The 19,818-nt window shown below is 37.4% G+C and overlaps 2 protein-coding genes across 3 annotated transcripts in view; one reads left to right on the top strand and one right to left on the bottom strand.

Moving 5' to 3' along the window:
* The window catches only part of RB195_016433 (uncharacterized protein), a gene marked incomplete at both ends in the record, with an annotated part of 36,155 nt that extends 16,896 nt beyond the window's left edge, over positions 1–19,259 (bottom strand). For both annotated transcript variants that reach the window (XM_064182971.1, XM_064182969.1), the window contains 5 exons: positions 13,482–13,609; positions 14,419–14,477; positions 14,587–14,691; positions 15,099–15,201; positions 19,174–19,259. In XM_064182971.1, the coding sequence (XP_064038850.1) occupies positions 13,482–13,609; positions 14,419–14,477; positions 14,587–14,691; positions 15,099–15,201; positions 19,174–19,259 (481 nt within the window). The remainder of the gene's footprint in view (positions 1–13,481; positions 13,610–14,418; positions 14,478–14,586; positions 14,692–15,098; positions 15,202–19,173) is intronic.
* Positions 6,953–7,300, top strand: RB195_016434 (uncharacterized protein; the record flags this gene model as incomplete). The annotated part of the gene is made up of 1 exon (XM_064182972.1): positions 6,953–7,300. One exon carries the CDS (start codon positions 6,953–6,955, stop codon positions 7,298–7,300), a length of 348 nt encoding a protein of 115 aa, XP_064038852.1.
* Positions 19,260–19,818: the final 559 nt, after the last annotated feature.

Genomic DNA, 19,818 nt, shown 5'->3' with positions numbered 1-19,818 from the left:
ATTTTGCTGTACGATGCTGTACGATGCTTCGACGAAACGACCACACCAGTTAGCATTACAGCGTGTAGAAACGAGGGCGAGGCCAAGAAAAGGTGCTTCAGAAATAAAACCGGATCTGGGTACTTTGCCTTACCATAATGGCAAGTACAGAACTGCAGTTTGGTTACATCGCACCCATTTACGTGCTTAGCAATGTTGTGATGCCAAGACGTGGAAGCAGGAATGTCAAATAAATTATATATATATATATATATATATATATATATATATATATATATATATATATATATATATATATATATATATGTATATATATGTATATATATATATATATATATATATATAGTAAAACAGGAGAGAAAACTATATAGGAAATACTCAAGTGTGTACGCAATAACTGAGATGATATTATGTAAATAAACAAGGAAATGTAAATACTTCCAGAGGAATCATTCAATTCTATATCACTTACGAGAAGTAAAAACTTTTACTGGATATTTCTACTTCAGGGAAGTCAAACCACATCTTCCTAAGAATTTTGTTTGATGGAGTAACCAGGTAGTAACTTTCATGGTTCTACACACCTAGAAATTTAGCAGCGATGCAGTACTGGGCAGCAGAACAACAGAGTTTTACGCTCAAACATATCTAATAAATGGTCGAAGTTGTATATGGTCACAACGGAAATTTCGCCGACATTTTTTTGCATGTCATAACACTTCTGGCAGTACCGCCTCTTTTTTTGCAGGTTGTTAACACAAGCAGAGGCAGTTTTTCAACTTGGAGCAGGAACACGAGACGGAAGATGAGAACGTAGGCGAAATTGTACATATATGCAACTTTAACCATTCATTAAATACGCTCTGAAAGTGAAACTCTTTTGAATGTTGGTCCAACAATGCATCGTTACTAAACTTTCAGGTGTTTAGAACATGAAACGCAGTACCTGGTTCCTATCCCACCACATAAGCTCTTCACCAAACAAGATCCTTAGGAAAAGGCACCTGTGCATCTACCAAGCGACAAGCAAATGGGTCGTGCAACTAATCGATGCACGGAAGTCCAAGCTAGCTCTCATCCATCAGCACACTAATTCTCTGTGCGGCAGTGAAACAGTTACTGAGAAAAACGGACATCAATGCTTCCGAATGTGAATTTTCTGCGCAGCTTTTTTCCAATAGGATACGAGATCTTCATTTAACATCCGGAGATCTCTAGTCGACCAACGACATCTCTGAACTCTTCCGCTAGCCTCCATCATGTTTAATTTTCTAGACTTGCTTTGCAAACAGGCATCCTACTCATATGATCCGAATAGCTCGAAAGCGAGTAAATATTTCATTTGTTTCATTATTTAACGATCTCTAGTGAACTATTTTAACGGAAATTGATGATTTTATAAAAATAAAAACTAAAACCATATTGAAGTTATGTCTGGAGGCAAAACGCAGCGAGCCTTTTACTCGACGTTAGTTGACATGTGACTGCTTAAATTGCACCCATTGCCGCTATGTGAAAACAAATTTTACATCGGTTCAGAAGTGGTACTATTACCTATTAAAAGGTAGCAATTGCGAAACATTATTGCACTAATGCGTATATTCCCAAAAAAAAAACATTCTATTGAAAACAAAATGTATCTTAGTAGATTTTTTGTTGGCTCCAATATTTCAGCAATCTCATGAAAAAAACAGTTGAACAGCACATGCATTTAAAAAGCAAACATTCCTATATATTTTTAAATTTTTTTCCAGGCTTGCTTAAAAAACATCCAGAACATTATTGTACCAATTTACAAACGACTATTTATTACCACAGCAACGAATGATTTTTGCTTCCCCCCTCCCCCCAACAATTATTATTCTCTCCCCAATCCCCCCAGTCCACGAAATGGAGCAAGTCAGTAAATCATTTACTCGAATACTCGACAACGACAAAATCGGATAGCGATGCGTGAACATAACTAGAAAAATGTTCCTTGTTACTGTCATACATTGCCATTCGTTGAATTTGCGTTCATCCAGTCGAGTAAATTTCCAATTTTATGACTTTTTGGTAAACCAATACAAACGAATAATGAGCAGCAAACCATTGCTTCTCCTAACATTTCCAAACACACACACACAACATTCGTAAGGCTGGCTGCAAGCTTGCTTTTTTTGTTGTTGAGAAAATGGATTTTCCCACGATATTAGAACAAAGACTAGCGGTGGGCTCAAACCAAACACTCCTACACCTCTAAATAAAATCCGACAAAAACACGCTAATCCAATTGCTACAACCTGTTATCACAAACGAACTGACATAGTTTGAAAAAAAAATTCGTCTATTTCTCATTTACTAAGAATCTGTCTCAAATTTTTCTGTTTTTCCATTTCACTGCCCTGTAATGCTGAAGACCTGGTAAATTGTCCGAATATATTATCTAAAACAAATTTTCGCGCATTTACATACCTCACAGTTCGTGGTAAATAGTTTAGTGAAAACGGCGCATATCATAAAACGAATTAGCGCAAAGATTAATGAAGGATGTTACTTTTTTCATGAAGCTAAACGAACCCAGGGGATTTGTTCAGCTTTGAGAGAAAGGAACATCATTCTTGTTTTATTGAAAGGGGGTAATTTGCATGAAATAACAAACCATCCCACTCCTTTTGAAAGAAGGGCTAGAAAAGAAGGGCTGGAAAAAAGGGACTAAATTCTTTGACCTTTGCATAACTATTTATAACATGCATAATGTTTTTAAACCAACTACACAAACGTAGGCAGCACACTCGACTCTCTTTAACGAAAAAGCAAGAAAATATAGAAACTCGAATAAAGGATGGACCCATCAAGTTTCGACTACTACAACATTGCAAAAAATACAAAGTTTGCAAAAACTTGCGAAGTACTGTAAACACGCGAAATTCTCCAAAAGCCAAAGTCAATCTAAAGAAATCTGCCACAAAAGTGGCTGAACCTGATAGCATGACTCGAAAATCCATGCAGATACGCTTATCTCTAACAACGCATATAGGATCCCCATGGAAACGTCGTATTATTTCAACGTGGTAGTCATAAACTGATAAAAATGAGATCCGTCAACCAAAAGAACGGCATTCAAGACAAAAACTCGTCTATGCCTGATGGATAAAAAGCTGATTCATTCACATGGAAATTCATTTGGCTTCGTCTTCGTCTCTGCATGCCGAATAGAGTACTTAAATCCAGCAGTAGAAGCCATCTTTGTTTCTCTAAATGAATATAGTTGCAGCTACCAAGACCTAATTAGATAGTTAAAGACCACAGCTTCGTTGTACACAGTTCCACACTTGATGCACATATTTGAATAGGACCGCTTCAGCGAACAACTCAAAATGCTGACAGCTTCAGGCAATCAAGCAATTGGAACCCCAAAAATGATGGAGGTCATAGATGGATTTATATTCAATTAAATTAACGCATGTACAAGAGTACAACTTGGAACACACACAAGGATCCAAGAAAACTACGCCGTAACACTAACAAATTGCCTCCGAAACAAGTCCTGAAAGTTTAGTTTCCAGCGGTCTCTATAGAGGAGGATAGGGGTAAAAGTATTTCGCACCGCTATAATTAACGCGATTATTTCTTAGTGATATATTCCGACATTTGAAATATCCTTCAGGACATTTAATGTGATTAATTTGAGGGTATTTTGCTGCTACTGAAAGTGCCCTTCCAACGATTTCTCGGCTATTTGGAACATTTCGCTGGTATGAGATGCTCTGACAAGCTACGCTCCACGATTAAATAAGAAATAAGGTGGTTTTTTGGATGCTTCTTTCGACTACGGGAAAAATTGTGCATCAAGCTCCACTAAAGTAGCGAAATTATAGAGCAGAATGGATATAAACCCTAACGATAAGCCATATCCGTCATGCAAGTAAAAGTCGGAAATTTCAGCTTCAATAAGTAACATGGCGTCAAAGCCTTTTGTTTGGAACTGTGTCCAAAATCCATAATTTATTTTTAAATTCGTAGATTTTTTCCTTGTAGAATTACAAATCTTCACTCTTCACCCGATAGCTGAGAATGTTTGCTAAAATTGCAGGTATGTCTTTTCGTGCATAAGAATTTAAAAAATTGAAATTGGGCAACCCGGTTCTACTGAAAGATTTCTATGCCAATTAACTGCTTTTTTATCTTCGCAAAATGCAAAAGTCTGAAGGAAATTTTCTATAATGATACTACATTATCGTATTATCATACTACATTACGAAAATATAAGGTTTCCAAACAGAGTTCATAAATCGAGTAGCATGGATCGTGACAATTAGTGATGATCGAGCGCAATGCCATAAGGCTCGATCGATAATCACCAATTGTCGGACAAGTGTAGAACCTTCGTGTACTCTACTGGGACTTCATAAGTCCCCTTTGCACCCGAAATGAACTGTGCCGCCTTTTGATGCGTTGAAAAGTGAGTAACACGTCCAGCACGTGAATATATCACCATACAGGATTCAAATAACCTAGAAGGGAGTAATGTTCCAACTTATTTAAACTTTAGGAGCAAGTCCTGGCTATTGCTCTTCTTTCTAGTTTCCCTTCCTTAACTTTTTATCTGTTTTTTTTTTCCTTCGCTTCAAAGACTAATCCATGTAAAACACATCAAAACTCTTCAGAGTTTTGATGTGTTTTACATGGAACCTCACGCAGTTGCTACATGTTTGCGAGATTTTTGCACGCGCTGTGATCAACAGAAAAGCTTGAATAACGTCACACCTTATGTATGCAGAAAGAGATTTCTACGCTACAAACCACTAAAACTTTACACTGCTTGACTTGCATTCATTTTGCATTTTGCATTTAGTCTGTATTCGACCGAACATCTTATTTTACTGTTAAAAACTTAGTCATATTATTTTTTTGTTCACAAAAGAGGGAACTAACTACGTATAGTTTTAGCAAATGATTTTTCAAATCTCTCTTATGCTACGCTTTTTCATAGGTAAAGAAGTGGATCAGCGCTTCAAATGATCCGTCCTACGGTCATAAATTAGAAAAAAAAAGTCCAAACTTCAAAGGATACTGTTGTAAAAGAGTAAAACAAAAAGCAGAAATATAGAAAAGAAGTAATGGTAATATATTAAAACTAGGCATTGTGACATTTCCACTTATGGAACTTATGAGAACAAAGGACTTCAAATCATCGAGAAAAAACATCCTTTTTGATGAAGAATACTTAAATGGACATAGTCTCCTAATTGAAAACATACAGACCTTCCACACCTCTCTTACCATCTTCCATAGAATCGACAAATGTATATCCGTTTTGTGGTAAAATAACCACTACCTGATGAATAGGATTTTTTTAATCTCCTGACTTTCTAACTGCTTGCTCTTAGTTTCATGATTTCATGAGTAGCATGTTTTTTTGTTCATCCGTTGCACTTCTCTAAAGACGCCACCAATTTCTTGTTTATTTCTCTGAGATCCTGAACATTAGAATGTTCCACAAATATAGATCGTAAGGTTTTCAGTACCAGCAATCTTAACTAACCCGCACAAAATTTTCCTGTGAATGTCTAGTTTTAAATAAAACGCTCACAATCCCAACAAAATAAACTACTTACTTATTCTCGCCCACGCAACCAGGCGAAGGCTAATCCTGTGGAGAGAAGACGTAGCATATCCTAAGCGTCTAACACGCCTAGCAGCACTCTGGCCGATACTGTCTGATTGTGTTCGAAATAACTTTTTCGTATCCGCCATGTCGAACTACGTCACCTTTTTGGATTCAATGGAGCTAATCAACACCATCAACACCGAGTTCGTTTCATATCTATAAATCGACCTCCGTCACGTTCGAGTTACTGCTAAAACAATGGAACGGCAATAACGGAGGAACATCATGAAAATAACTTCAGAGTGGGCTAAACGCATCAGTCAGCGCAAATAGTGATTAGGGACTTATTTCTGCAGCGGGAGGAATAAGAATGGGGAACATTCTTCGCACAACAAAGCAAATTGCCGATATATGCTTACAAAACCATAACATGGGATATTCAGACTATACGATAAGCAGCAGACAACATTCTTGACATATAAAGAAATATAAATGAATTAAGGCAAAACTCTACTTTCTACTTAAGAAACAAAACAGTACATCTAACTTCAATTTAAATAAAATACAATGGTAGACAACGCAAGCTTCAACAAAAACTCAACAACTAATTCTCCAGGAAGGGGCTTTGCAGCAACTTTGTTCAACAGAATTTAGACAGCTATCTGACAATGAAGAATAGCCGATGGTAGTGCGATAAAGTCAGAAGAAATGGAAACGAAACGGAAGTAAAGGCGTAGCGATAGACCTCATCGATAATCGCTGCTATTTGCACGTAGATGTATACATTATTTGGACAGCAAGTAAGCAAGAAATGCATAATAAAATCATAGCGGAGCCCTGATTCAGAGGAAAAATTATATCTGAAGTGAATTCGGACACTTTTAGAGTAGCCATATCCGACATATGAAGAAAACGAAGAGCCGAAAGCCACAGGTGCGATAAAGAGGACCCGGACCCTCCTCAGGTGAAGGGGGTCTATTTCGTCTATTATTTACCCCATTCAGGTGAACCTGTGGTCCGGCTCCTCCCTGGCCCATGTAGTGCAGCTCAAGTGATGAGGATCCCTTCGAAAATAGTCCAAAAGTGAAGGTGTACCTTTGTTAATCCTCCAAAAGTGAAAGGGGTCCTTTCCCCAACCATCCAAAAGTGAAGGGGTCGGAACACCGTACACCGAAAAGTTTCGAGGAGATGATGAAAAGACCGAGTACAGGTGCTGAACCGCATACTTCCGTATTGGACTTGTATGTCATATCCGAACATCGTCCGACCAACATCGGTCGACGAAAAGAGACCTAGCTCGTGCCTCCTTCCAAACGCACTTCACTCTGACGGAGCCCTAGAAAGGATCGCTCCTGATCTATGAACAACTGTATTCGTTCGCAAGCTCTCCTCCTTAACGGAATCAATACGGATAGACAAACGATGGAACTTCTGAAGAGTTCTGCATCTGGTATGTTTACTGTCTATGTGTGGAAGACTCTCACTGTCAACGATTTGCAGATCCATCTGTCCACCATGCGTCTAGGCGATGAACCCCTGATGAACGGATCCAAGGCGAAGATAGCACCGTCTACGGTGATGGTTAAGTCGACAATTCGGGAATCATGTCGCCCAGACGTCTTTCAGGCTAGTTCTGACAAGAATTATCCCATGAAAAGAACTCTGAGCGAAAGGAAATGCTGCACCGACGGGAACCTCCTCATCTAGCCTACCGTTTCAAATGATCACGAAAGTCCGCCGGTTTCTTCGATCATAGAAAGAGAAATGAAATGAGAGAACACCAAGTTGCCTCACCCAGGATGTCCTGGAATTGCTTTTAGACTTAACAAAGGAAAGTCGGCATAGCCAAGATTGGGAGATGTGGATTGCGTGGCGAAAAAAGGCCAAAGAAATTAACTTTTAACAGTCCCAAATCACTTTTAGCAAGGCAAATGGATCTTCGACGAGTGGACTAATTTTCTGCTAGCTCCTGGACGAGATAAATGGGTTAGGATACATTAAAAGGCTATATTACTCGGTGAAAATTAGGACAATCACGTCAGCTAAAAAATTATACCACAGGTTAAGTCCAGTATTTCCCGGCAAAAATACCTGAGAGAGGGGATCCCGCTAACTGAAAAATAGTACGACTAATGGATTTGCATAGTAAATGACCTTAGCTCATTGACTAAGATTTGCAAATCCTGTGGGAATCAAGCAAATAAACAATCAAAAAGACGGAAAAACTAAAAAAAATTAATCAAAGTTACGACAGCTAAGTTAGTCGTTAATCAATTATTTAGTAGTTTTTTAGCTTGTTGAGTCCTTCAGTTTTCTTATTTTCCAATTTTTTCTTCGATCTATTTTATTTATTATATTCTATTTATTCATAAACATAAGAACGCTTTCAATCCTTGAACATGCAAAATTTCTCTAGAAATAGCCAGGTGGTCATGTAGCACAAAGGAACGCATTGCAATGCTAGTCGGGTAGGTGCATGTCGAGTTGATAATAGCTAGCCAAGTACGACAGTAATAAATCAAAAAAGTAATAGGGGTGCTCGAATACGCATAAAGATGCTGCAGTAAACAACAACTGGATTGCCAAAAAATATATCCCTGAGCAATGAACTAATGAAGAAAATCGTGAACAACAAAAAAAAAGAACGATCTCATCAGTAAGATTTGAGCAAAATTTTTCAGCAGTAACTAAAGAAAGCAAGAAGTTGTTTAGTAATTAACGCCGAATCCTATTCACCTGCAAATCTGCCAAAAGGAGTTTCCATGAAGTAATACGTTAGAATAACCAAATGGAAAGCAATGGAAGCAATTTTTTTCCAACAACCAAATTTCATGCTCGATGACAACACTTAGGAAAATCTAATTAAGCAATAATAGCATTTTAAGCAATATAATTTGGGAAAAAATAAAAAAACTAACAGTATCTCACGGATTTAAAGAGATCCATGAAAGTATTCATATCGTAAATTCTTTTCAAAATTTGAAAAGGTCATCCCTACAATGGGTTCGTCCTTTTGGAATTTCTTAATGAAAACGTAATCCTCTACATTTTATCTTCTCCAAAATGAATGGAAACTTAGCACTTGTCAAACTATGAATTCATGGAAGATGATCATTTCTCGTAAAGCAAATATACGTTCTCTGGAGTAGCGCTAGTCTCACTAATTAGGCAGACCAAAAATTACCCTAGTGGATCTATATTCCGCAGCCATCTTTGCGACAAATGACAAGTAATTAATTTTCAGAAGTTTTTTCATCAGGACACATAGAAAAGATTTCGGTAACATAATGAACAGTTACATACCTTATTGATACACAAGACGGATTAGATTAGAACAGCACTTTACTACAGTACCATACTTTTCTTAAATTCAATAATTTAGAACGTTTGCAGGCGCCTCCAAGCGCGGATACATATAAACGCTGCTCGCAATGGCAGTACCCATTTTACAAGGATTCAATTTTACAGGACGAAGCATTTTTTCTTTTTTTTTTCAAATCACAGGGCAAAACGTTTCATATCAAGGCACTAGATGACGCACTGTTATTATTCAGGTCTTTTGAACTGTATTTCGTGAGAGTTCTTCTATATCGTGAACTGTAATGATAGTGGAACAAAAGCTGAAGAAAACTTTTCATATCTATCCTATCTTTAGACCCAATGTTAACACTGCATTCTGTCTGAGTGCATTAACATGCAAAGGAATGCGACACCACTCTGTCATTAGTGTGCATAACAAAGCAGACTCCTTCTGTCCATCAGTGCTCCGGCAGTTTTCAAGTTGCATCTAATTATTTGACTAAAAATCCGGAATCAGAACGCAACATCAGAGGCTGCAGTTACTCGTTTAGTGGCAGTTTACCCGCTTGCAGGTGGTCGGTCATACTCGTCAAATTCATAGAAAATCAAATCGCATCAGTTGATTCCTAAACAAGTATCCGCGATGGGCTTATTGAAGGATATGGCGCCGGGCCAAATTTCAATGCATCATAAAGATGCAGTAACAGCAAAAAATCAACAATTCAAAAAGGTGCTCGACCAGAAAGTGCCCGTACAGAAAGACGTCAATCTACAGCATCCAATAATATATGCCAACAACCAAATTTTGCATAAAATTGACCTCTACTTGTAAAATTTCGCTAAATATTGCTACAGCTTCAAAATGAGCATACTTCGAAGTCATTTCTTTAAATCAATCCTTCCCAAGAATATGTACATCTCAAATCATTTGCAGAGACGTCTACGCCGCGCGGGTACTTTCCACAAGAAACGGGCGAAACCAATAGATCAGAATTAGTCCACAACAAGTCAAACATTTCCATGTATCGTGGCTGTTATGAATGGAATTTAAGAAGAATTCTTTTGATAAGTGGAAAATTATGTATTTATCTTATTTTCGTTCACAAATATGAAGCTACCGAATATGATATGTCCTTCAATAAGAATTCACCAAAAAAAATTCCTTCAATCCCATGTTGGCTGCAACAGGAAACTTGGGAATGAAAGCCATTCCATGATGAACGAAAAAAGAGTTTACTGGAGATATTCCATAACCAATATATGGAGATTGAATTACGTCGAAAGAAAAGTACATTATAATTCTTAGAAATACCATTTCATTGATGATTATCAAAAATAAAACCACATAGAAGACGTTACGGTAAAGGGCATGGAATGTTCTCACAACAATTACTGTGCTGTGATTTTTTTTTCGAAGGCAACACGTCTAGCACACTACATAGACGCACTTACCCTTAAAAATGTAGAAGAAACGTTTATCAAATGAAAGCACCAATCAAGTAAAGGAACATTAACTAGGAACGCCTATGCAGAGGATGAGAATCCAGAACGACACCAGCAAACTAGAAAGCTTTCTTAGCCATTGTGGCTTCCTAAGACCCTACATATGCTCGGCTTTATCAGGAAACTTGGAAGCTGAGACAACTTTTTTTAAACTAAATCCACTGATCGTGGTCAAGAACGCTCCCAATATGCAATATCTTTCCTGAAAACTGAATCCACCTAAAACAGTCATGCTGTTCATAGATAATCTCAACGTAATGCTCGCTCGTCAGCTTTTTCATTAAACGGTGCATGACGGATAGCGAAACACATACGGATGTTGTACCTGCTCTGAGAGCAGCAAAACAAACCTTTTCATTAGCCATAAACTGCCTCATTTAAAAGAAAATGGAAACAGGTTCGAAGACCAATCGCCTAAAAATCACAGCGACAACCATACACAGCACTCAAAATTCAGTCATATGTTCATCACTAGCAAACAACAGTAAGAGATTTTTCAAAGAGAAAAAATGTAGTTATAGAAATCCATCACCAACCATGAACACCAACCAACATGGACATAAGCAGTGCTAGATTCTTCCACGCTGCTCAGAAATCTTAGGTAAGTGGATTGCATGGTTCGAGAATGAGAAAAAACGCATCAGCTGCACTAACGCTATTATTTCTTCTACGCAACGTGAAACAAAAATGGGGAAACATAAAAAATCCACCCAAAGTAAAAGTTTCGAAGAAGAAATCGGAATTGTTGAAACAGGAACTAGAACTACGAAGTTCGTCCTATGATTCATTTTACAACTTAACTCCACAGTAATCAACAAGTATGTTTGAGCCTGATGACCGACAAGTTATTTTTTTGAATAAAAGAACATTTACAGAGATACAAGATCACAAAGAAAAAGATTCCTAAAGGACTCGCTCACTACAAAATGCAGCAGTTTCACGGGAGGGAAGTAGGTTCATAAGTCCATAAGTTACTCTGCTTAAGCATTCTGCTGCTCTAGAAAACTACTCAAAAGAGTTAATCCTTTACAAACCTCTCCTAACTATGGTGAGATTCTTCATTTAAGAAGTAGATTAGCTACTGTAGGCAGCAAAGTTTAGAGTGAAGGAAATACACTATTTAGAGATTGCTAAGAAAATGCACGTAGTAATAACCGAGATGATTATCGCAGTGCAAATATTAGTAGAATAAAAAAGCGTTCTAAAGAGAAAGCACATAAATCAAATGAAGAATTAGCCCAAACCAAAGCCAGAATTCCCGCCTCCAGTCACGACTGCATTCATCACACGCCGATTAGGGATTCGCGATGATAACCTAGCATCTTTTAGCCATCAAATAATTCAGAAATAACAAGGAGATTTCAGTACGCAGGTGTCCTTAGAGATCTCCTCCAGCGAAATCGACAACCAAACTTTCATGGAACAGTGGACATGACATAAATTGGCAAGTTTGTCGCAACAAGAACTAAGCAACAATAGCATGGGCATAACAACTAGCATTTGCCTGCTGCTGAAAAACAAACGAACTACTCCTCCAAATTTCAAATCAGCGCCACCCTCGGCGAATATTAGCACACGAATCATCAATTTAAAAAAAAAAAAACAAATATGGGCGGAGTATTGCTGAAGATCGTATGCGGGTAATATGAGAATTGAGAGAATTGAAGAAAAAACAGATGAGCTCACTCAAAATGGAGCATAAGAAAATCTCCAAACTGAGATTATGAGACTTGAAAACAGTAATCAAAAAATATAATGACAGATCGTAGCATTGGCGTGCATTATTCTCCTATAAGTTGGCATCGAAAGAATAAGAATGTTCGCGAGATAGAACAACAGTAAATCGATCTCGATTGGACTTCACATCTTCAAGTCAATTTGAAGAAGTGGGATTTGGCATCAAACACACAGCCGCAGTTGGCAGTGTACAATCAAAGTGCTTACCAACACAGTTGGATTTCTCTCCTTCCGCTCTTTCACCCAATCTTAAGTTTAGAGAGAGTAACAAACGTTTTCGAAGGTAGCTGTTTAGAAAAGCGAACGTAAAGGAAACATTGTCGAGAAACAAGAAACTTTGTTCCCCTTCCACGAATGTTAATTAAATTAATTAGCCACAAATAACTTCCACTGATTGAGCAATGCCTGACAGCTAGATCTCACGCCAGAAACAAACAAAAAAAAGAGAGAAAGACTTGGACTACAAGTAATGTTTTCTTTGAATCTTAAATGTCTTTGATTCTACTAGCTGACAAAAGACAAATTACATCAGGTCGTAAATTCCCGGAACTTAAGAAATTTTATACTTCGAATAACAAAAAACAAAGCACTGGGATTATTTCCTGAAGAAAGAGAACTGATACCACCGCTCCACTATTCTATCCAATAACGTGAATCACATTCACAATTGGTAAGCTGCATGGTTAGAACGGAAATAAAAAAGATAATGTGAAATATGAAATTTGGTATAAAACAGAGAACTTCGCTTTTACATAAGCAAAGTAATTATGATTTTTGTTTACTGTGTGCGACTGACGTAAACCTAACACTAAAATTCGCAGAAATGAAGTAAACAGCAATTTTTAGACCCTTTTTTACGTCTAGCTTGCATATCAGTTAACAATTGACAATTGTGTCTTGCTGGGATTTTTCTTCAGCATTCATCTCCGTTTTCTGCCCCGCTGTTCATCAGGGTCCAATGCTGACAATGCAATTCCCCGAAGAACTGAGTGAAAAATGACACTTCGGGCTTCAATTAAGAAAACAACTTTGAGGTCCCGTTTTCAACATTTGTGAAACAAATTTTGTTGGAAATCACTTAGCAGCAACGAATAACTAGATGCTCTATACCACACTATCTTATCCTCCAAATCGAATCTACATAGTCCTTCATTTTATTGTAAGAAGATTCTATCACAAGAGATGACCAAAGAAGGGTAAAAAAAGACTAAAAATTATGTATTTCGTACTTCATAGAAAACACATTTTTCTTCAGCGAAGACTCCATGAGCGATCATTTCTTCGCTTCAAAATTACTCCAGCACATGCAACGGAAATGAAAACTGAAAAAAGAGCATCTGAAACATACCTGGATTGTACGTCCCAGGGCCATATACATCTGACTGCTCCTCACTGACATCATCTCCAAGAATGTCTGTTTCTTGTACAGGATCGTAGTATCTCGCCCCATCGTAAGAAACCGACTGGCTAGGATAACTGCAAAAATATTCTTGAGAAAATAAGATCGGTATATAAATGAACTCAAATCACCCGTAGTAAACAAATCTCAAGCAAACCAACAAATGAAGACTATTTGAAAAGTTTGCCTAAAATCAAGTTTTAAAAAGCTGAGTTAACTTAAAACTGAAAGCGGAAATCAGTTCATATAATGGGAAATTCTAGTAATTATCAGCACATATTTAGACTACAACCAAGAATGAAGATTAGGAAACACAAAGCAAGCAAAACATAACCACTTCAAACTCACTCCACAAAAACCCGCTTTGGTAAGGAATTTTGCGGAATATTCGGAAAACTGTAGCAGAACCTCAATAATAACAGCGATAATCAACAAGTTTACTATTACGAAGTTATGGAGCTTGTGTTTTTTTAAATCGGAACCTGCAAATTTCTCAAAACCAGTTTCTGAAGGAAAACCTGAAGGTCACTCTATGAATCAAACATTTTCACAATAAGCCGTTCACCCTAATTAGAATACGATCTCTAAACCACAAACGAAGTGTAAAAAAACAACACCATGTTTGTAAAATCAGAAAATAAGAAGAGAAAACATTAAAATTTGGTTAGAATGAATTTTAGTACGATAAATATCAATTCGTGCAAGACCAATCGAGAAAAGAAGAAAAGAAAAGATCGATTTAAGAAAGAAAATTTCTCCCTTTTTACTCAAAAAAGAGAAAAATTGAAATATACTTCAACATTTAGCCGGTGAATTCCCTACAACTGTAGAAAAGTATTCAAAAAAAAAACCGAATATCAATGCTAATAACCCAAAGAATACTCACTCGTCATCATGGTATCGTAGCAGACTATTTGGTAAGCCGCGGTAGGCAATATCATTCATCTGCAATAAGCACTTTCAATCAATACGCAACGTTTCTTAGTCACTACCACTGAAGAGAATGTTACGTGATGCCAAGTTAAAAGCAGAAAGAGTTATGTGCTACTGCCACCTCCTGTGACGGCATATCGAAATCGCGTCGCCGTTCAATCGGATGAGTTCTCGTCATTGCTTCAACTGTAACCGGCGCCACTGAGTTCGAAGTTCGTCGAAGAATCTGCAACGTTTCACCCCATGCACGCAATGCAACGCACCACACGCCTTCACGACAGTTATTAGTGTTAGGACACTACCAGTTCCACGACAGAGATCGGGAGATCCAAAGTTTTGTATTTGAGAGATAGACCTTACATTATAAAATTCGTGAGTGAGTTAGTCGTATGGTGATACCACAATGTCTAAACCCCCCTACAAAGCACACGAATGTGATCCACTCAAAAGAAAAAAATGAAAGGATTTCGTCAGACAGGAAGAGGATAACCACACCGACACCTCACAGGCCATCATAAAGCTAGATAAAGTAAGAGACAGAGAGAGAGAAAGAGACGTTCACTTGTTCATATCAAAAATCAGAAAGTGGGGAGAGAGAAGAAGCAGTGATTCATGATGGTCCAAACAATTTACCTGACTTACTGAAACTTCTTCTCGCTTCTGAAACGAGTAAGACCTCTGCGTACGGCGATCTTGAATTGGCGGACGGGCGTAAGCGTCATGATGACTCGGAAGCCTTGAAAATACAACGTTCAAGTGAAAAGTATTCTAATGGATGGAAATTATGTTTAAAAAATGGACTGCAAACAGTTAGTCTAAATAAGAATAGGCAAGATAGATTTCAGCTACTCAAAATCACTCCTGAACACATTTCTTCAATCACTCAAATTATTAGTGACTTTGTTTTGAGATCGATCTTCAAAACAAAAGAAAACGAGGCCTCAAAAAGAGAACAGGCTTGCCAAAATGGCTTGAAAGTAATGCTGACTTTAATTAAAAAGGCATCATACTGGAAGCACATTTCTCACATATGGAAAGGGCATGGTCGCACTAACCAAACAATCACTCTCTAGAGCTAATCTTTGCATTGAGTCGAAATAATGATGTCACAACGACCAGAAACGAAATCGCAAATGGGTGGGCATATCGTCATATCGTCGATGCAATCGTCGAATCGCATAGTGTCAGCTTCTTGCCATTCCGCATGGTCAATAAATTGATTTTTATCTGCTTATTTTTATTTCCATGAATTCTCGCTGTACTTTAAAACACAAAACAACAAAGAGAATTAAAGAAAACCACATCAGGGTTTCCATTCCTTCCTCCCCACACTGAAAAGTGGACACAACGGTTCAGACTACCGATCCAGAAGAATGATCGATACAGTTTGAAATTATCGCAATGTATACGAGAATGCGAAACTTTGGAGAAGACATTTACAAGTCAGTTTTATGAACAATCCCTGTCAGTGTGCGAATGTGTGCTACCTCTACATATTAAAGACTAAGTGATAACATTGCAGAAAAAAACGTCCTCTTCAAAGAAAGTTATGAATAGAATTCTCGCTAATCTACATTTCCAAAGAACCTACGGAAAACTAAGGAATTCCGATAATACGGAGCAAAAGAAGCCATAAAAAAGTGTCTCGTTGACGTTAGAGGGAGCAAGAAAGTAGCGGTTCCGCCAAAAATTATCGATCCCACACAACGTAAATTGAAAAGACAGTCTCCATGAACACCCATGAAACCACTACGGCCAAGCCCTCTGATGAACCAGATCAAGCTTCACCACTGAATGGACATATTATGTCCGACAACGTTTTGAGACATAGAGAGACTTTCTGAAAGAAAAAGCCTATTGTTGACCACATCACTCAACAAGGACAGAGCGAGCACATTCGCTTGACAATTTGAACTCCTAAGCTTCCAAATTTCATGGTGATATATATATATATATATATATATATATATATATATATATATATATATATATATATGCACCAACTTTTCACCAAATTCTCCTGAAAACAGGAAGGCATAACTAAATCAAATCGCTTAAGTTCACTGAAGTTTAGTCGAAGGCGAAAATGCTTAAGCTGGGACAGATTTTTGGCCGTGACTTTTATCTAGTGCATAGGTGCTATAGAGTCGCCGGACCTTCCTCAGGTGAAGGGGGTTTAGCTCATGGGGTGTAGCTCAAGTGAAGGGGGTCCTTTCGCCAGCCGTCAAAAAGTAAAGAGGGTGATTTCGCCAACCGTTCAAAAGTGAAGGGGGTCAGAGCACTGGGTCCGACTATCGCATCTATGATCTATTGGATGGTAGGTGTGATTGCACAATCACCTTGAAGTTTTGCTTCTTCTAAATTCTCCCTGAATGCTCACAATTTTGTTTTCGAAAAATAAGGCCTAACAGAGAAGAATGACCTTACACAATCAAAGCAACCACCTACAAACACTCGGTGGCATTAAACAAGCATGATCGTCTCATGTGTTACACTGTTCAGCTTGAGATATTCTACATTGTAATATTTACTGGCATCTACTGAAGAATGCGCATAACTTGAATGCAGCTCTCGCAAAAGAAAATTTGTGCTAAACCTGCACAGCTGAGCGGTATCCCAGAGTCCAAGGAATATGGGAACAGGAGTAAAAGGAAAAGAAATTTCTGCAACTTTAGTGTAGTAAAAAAATAAAAAGGTCTTTCAACCGAAGGATAATGAAACTACGGAAGCTCATAAAGTGGTATCCATTACTCGTACTGGTGTTAAAAGTTGCATTGTTGGTTAATTTCATTAGCAATCTATTTTTAAAGGTTTCGTTCCGTCAATCCTATGGGGTTAACAGTTGCCAGGTTTAACATTGTTGCCCTTGATAGTTCCCATTCATAGATTTGCTTGGCAGCACTTCGCATTCTCGTGCTGGTAATTTTAAACTACGTCCCAAACGAAGGTTTAGCCGAACGCGATTTTTAACTTGAAGGAAAGTTCAAAATTTTAAAATAAATGAATAGTAATAATATATTTAACAAAGAAATTTTAATCAAATTAAAAAAGACCAGGTGATTAAGTAGCTGTTAGTTGCAGTATGTACCGATGCTGATTTTCGTAGATGTACGTCACAGTATGACTGTACCTAACAACATTGACTTCTCTGAGTATGGGCCGCATTCAAATAAGAGCTTACAACCTATAATTAGGTCACTGTCAGAGAAGGGAAATGCTACAGTCCAAATTTAGCGATATATCGAATGGATAGGCTCGTACGTATCTCCAGAAAAGAATTTTCAAAAAGAGAAAGAACGAAAAATAGTACCGCTACTAGCCCCGATGAACCAGCAGCAATGAGCAGTCGAACAAGCGTCATACATGTTCTAGGAAATGGGTAACGATCCCAGCAAACCAATTTTAATCGCTGTTGGACAAAGCACGGTGGTTTGTCCAACAGCGATTAAAATTGGACTGTTGGGGTCATTTGCGTTTTAACTATAACCTTCTTTTTAACTATAAAGCTACGATTTACCTGCTATAGTAAGTAGTTGAGGACACATGTCGATACACAACTTCCCTTCGTTTGAGCATTGTGGCGAAGAAACAATGATTAACAGAAGTTCTGCAGTTTCGCTGCGTCTCTAACACAACATTTACAATAATCGAACTCATGCTCTCTAACGCTAATTCCGCAGTCACCGCCCATCCAGCCAGTGCAACGAGATCGAAATCAAAGAACTCAAACAAAGAACACATAACGATTTCATTAGTATACATGTTAAATTACAATAGAAAATCAGTTCTTTTCGCAATTAAATCATACTAACATTGTTTGACTTGGTTTGCCAACATTCACTGCATGAACGATGTCATCGAAGAATTACATACAAGCTACTCTTTTCATTTCTACAATTTGTGATTGTGTAAATATATGTAAATATGTGTAAATATTATGTAAACATTTCCAACTCACAGAGCACAAAAGGATAAACGTAGCTCATAAATAATGGATAATGAAGCCAACAATAGTCGCAGACTCCTTTTCTCAGGATCAAGTACTAGCGTCTTAATCCCTTATTGTAGTTGAAAATCTCTTCACTGGAAAAAATTTCCCAGTGAAATGCGGGTCAATTTCAATCCATTTGCTTCTACTCGATGTTCTTATGTTGAATGCTATTTGACTAAGATAGAATTTCAACGCAAACAACAACACTGAACCCTTGCTTTATTCATAATATTGCGTTCATATTAACGAAGCCAAAAGTTTACGTGCATTGATTCCTACGCAAAAATGAGCTGGTTTTTATAAGAGAGCAGCAAAAAGTATTTTTTTCTACTATAAAAGAATGTCACAAACATTCACTGTCATATCCTTGCATTTACTTATGCTATCTAAGTTTTTGTCGATAGCTATTACGCAGCAGTGAGCACCATGATAATTAAACCTTAACATTGACCTTCCATTGTTACTGAAAAAGTTGGGATACGAAAAAAAAGTTCACGTTCAAACATGTTCGACAAATATTTGAAATGTTTCTTAAAAATCAGTATGTTTTCCCACAATTTTTTCATTGTATCTTGGCAGCCTTTCTTCTTTTCAGGGTATTGTACATTTTCACAAAAGAAATTATATGCTTCTGCTACTCTTGATCCAAGAATAAGTTTAAGTATCAAGAATGGGAGGTTGAAAAAAATAAGAAAAGTGAAAGATAGTCGAACTGACCTATTATTGTATTCTAAACCATCGCGTCTCTCATACGAGACTAGTCGTGGCCCGGAAGAGGTGTCCGTATACGAATAGTCCGACATTACCTACTAGTCAACAATAAGAACTGAGTGAATCGATCGAAAATTCAAATACAAGTGGTAGAATTAGCAGATCGACATGATCGATACCGAGTAGCTCGTTCCAGCTGAAATGTGAAACGATAGATTGAAAATGACATTGACAATGACAAAAAGTGTGAAAATCACGGTACCAACCGCACGTCGTTAATAAAACAATTATTTCTAAAAAAAAAAAGAGCATGGAAATAAGTAACGTGAACACTGCAAGAACTACTTAAGTAAATGAAGAGGAAAACTAAACCATACCCATATTTTCAGTAAAAGGAGTAGACGATTAATTTAAGTAATTTGTAGAAAAACAGACTATTGTATAAAAACAATCACGAAATAGTTAATGCATAACATTTCGCATCCAATGAAGGACGAAAATGAATATAAGCACACACAGGAAACTCACTCAATTCTATTAGAATTTGAGAAATTTAAAAATTTCGCGCTGTAATTACTAAACTGAATCTAGGAAAAAACTAAAGCTAAAGAATAGCAGCTAACCTCATATGAAACTGAAAAGTTTGATCGC

This window comes from Necator americanus, chromosome II (assembly GCF_031761385.1).
Source record: "Necator americanus strain Aroian chromosome II, whole genome shotgun sequence".
Classification (NCBI taxonomy): domain Eukaryota; kingdom Metazoa; phylum Nematoda; class Chromadorea; order Rhabditida; family Ancylostomatidae; genus Necator; species Necator americanus.
This window is presented reverse-complemented; position numbering and strand designations above follow the sequence as displayed.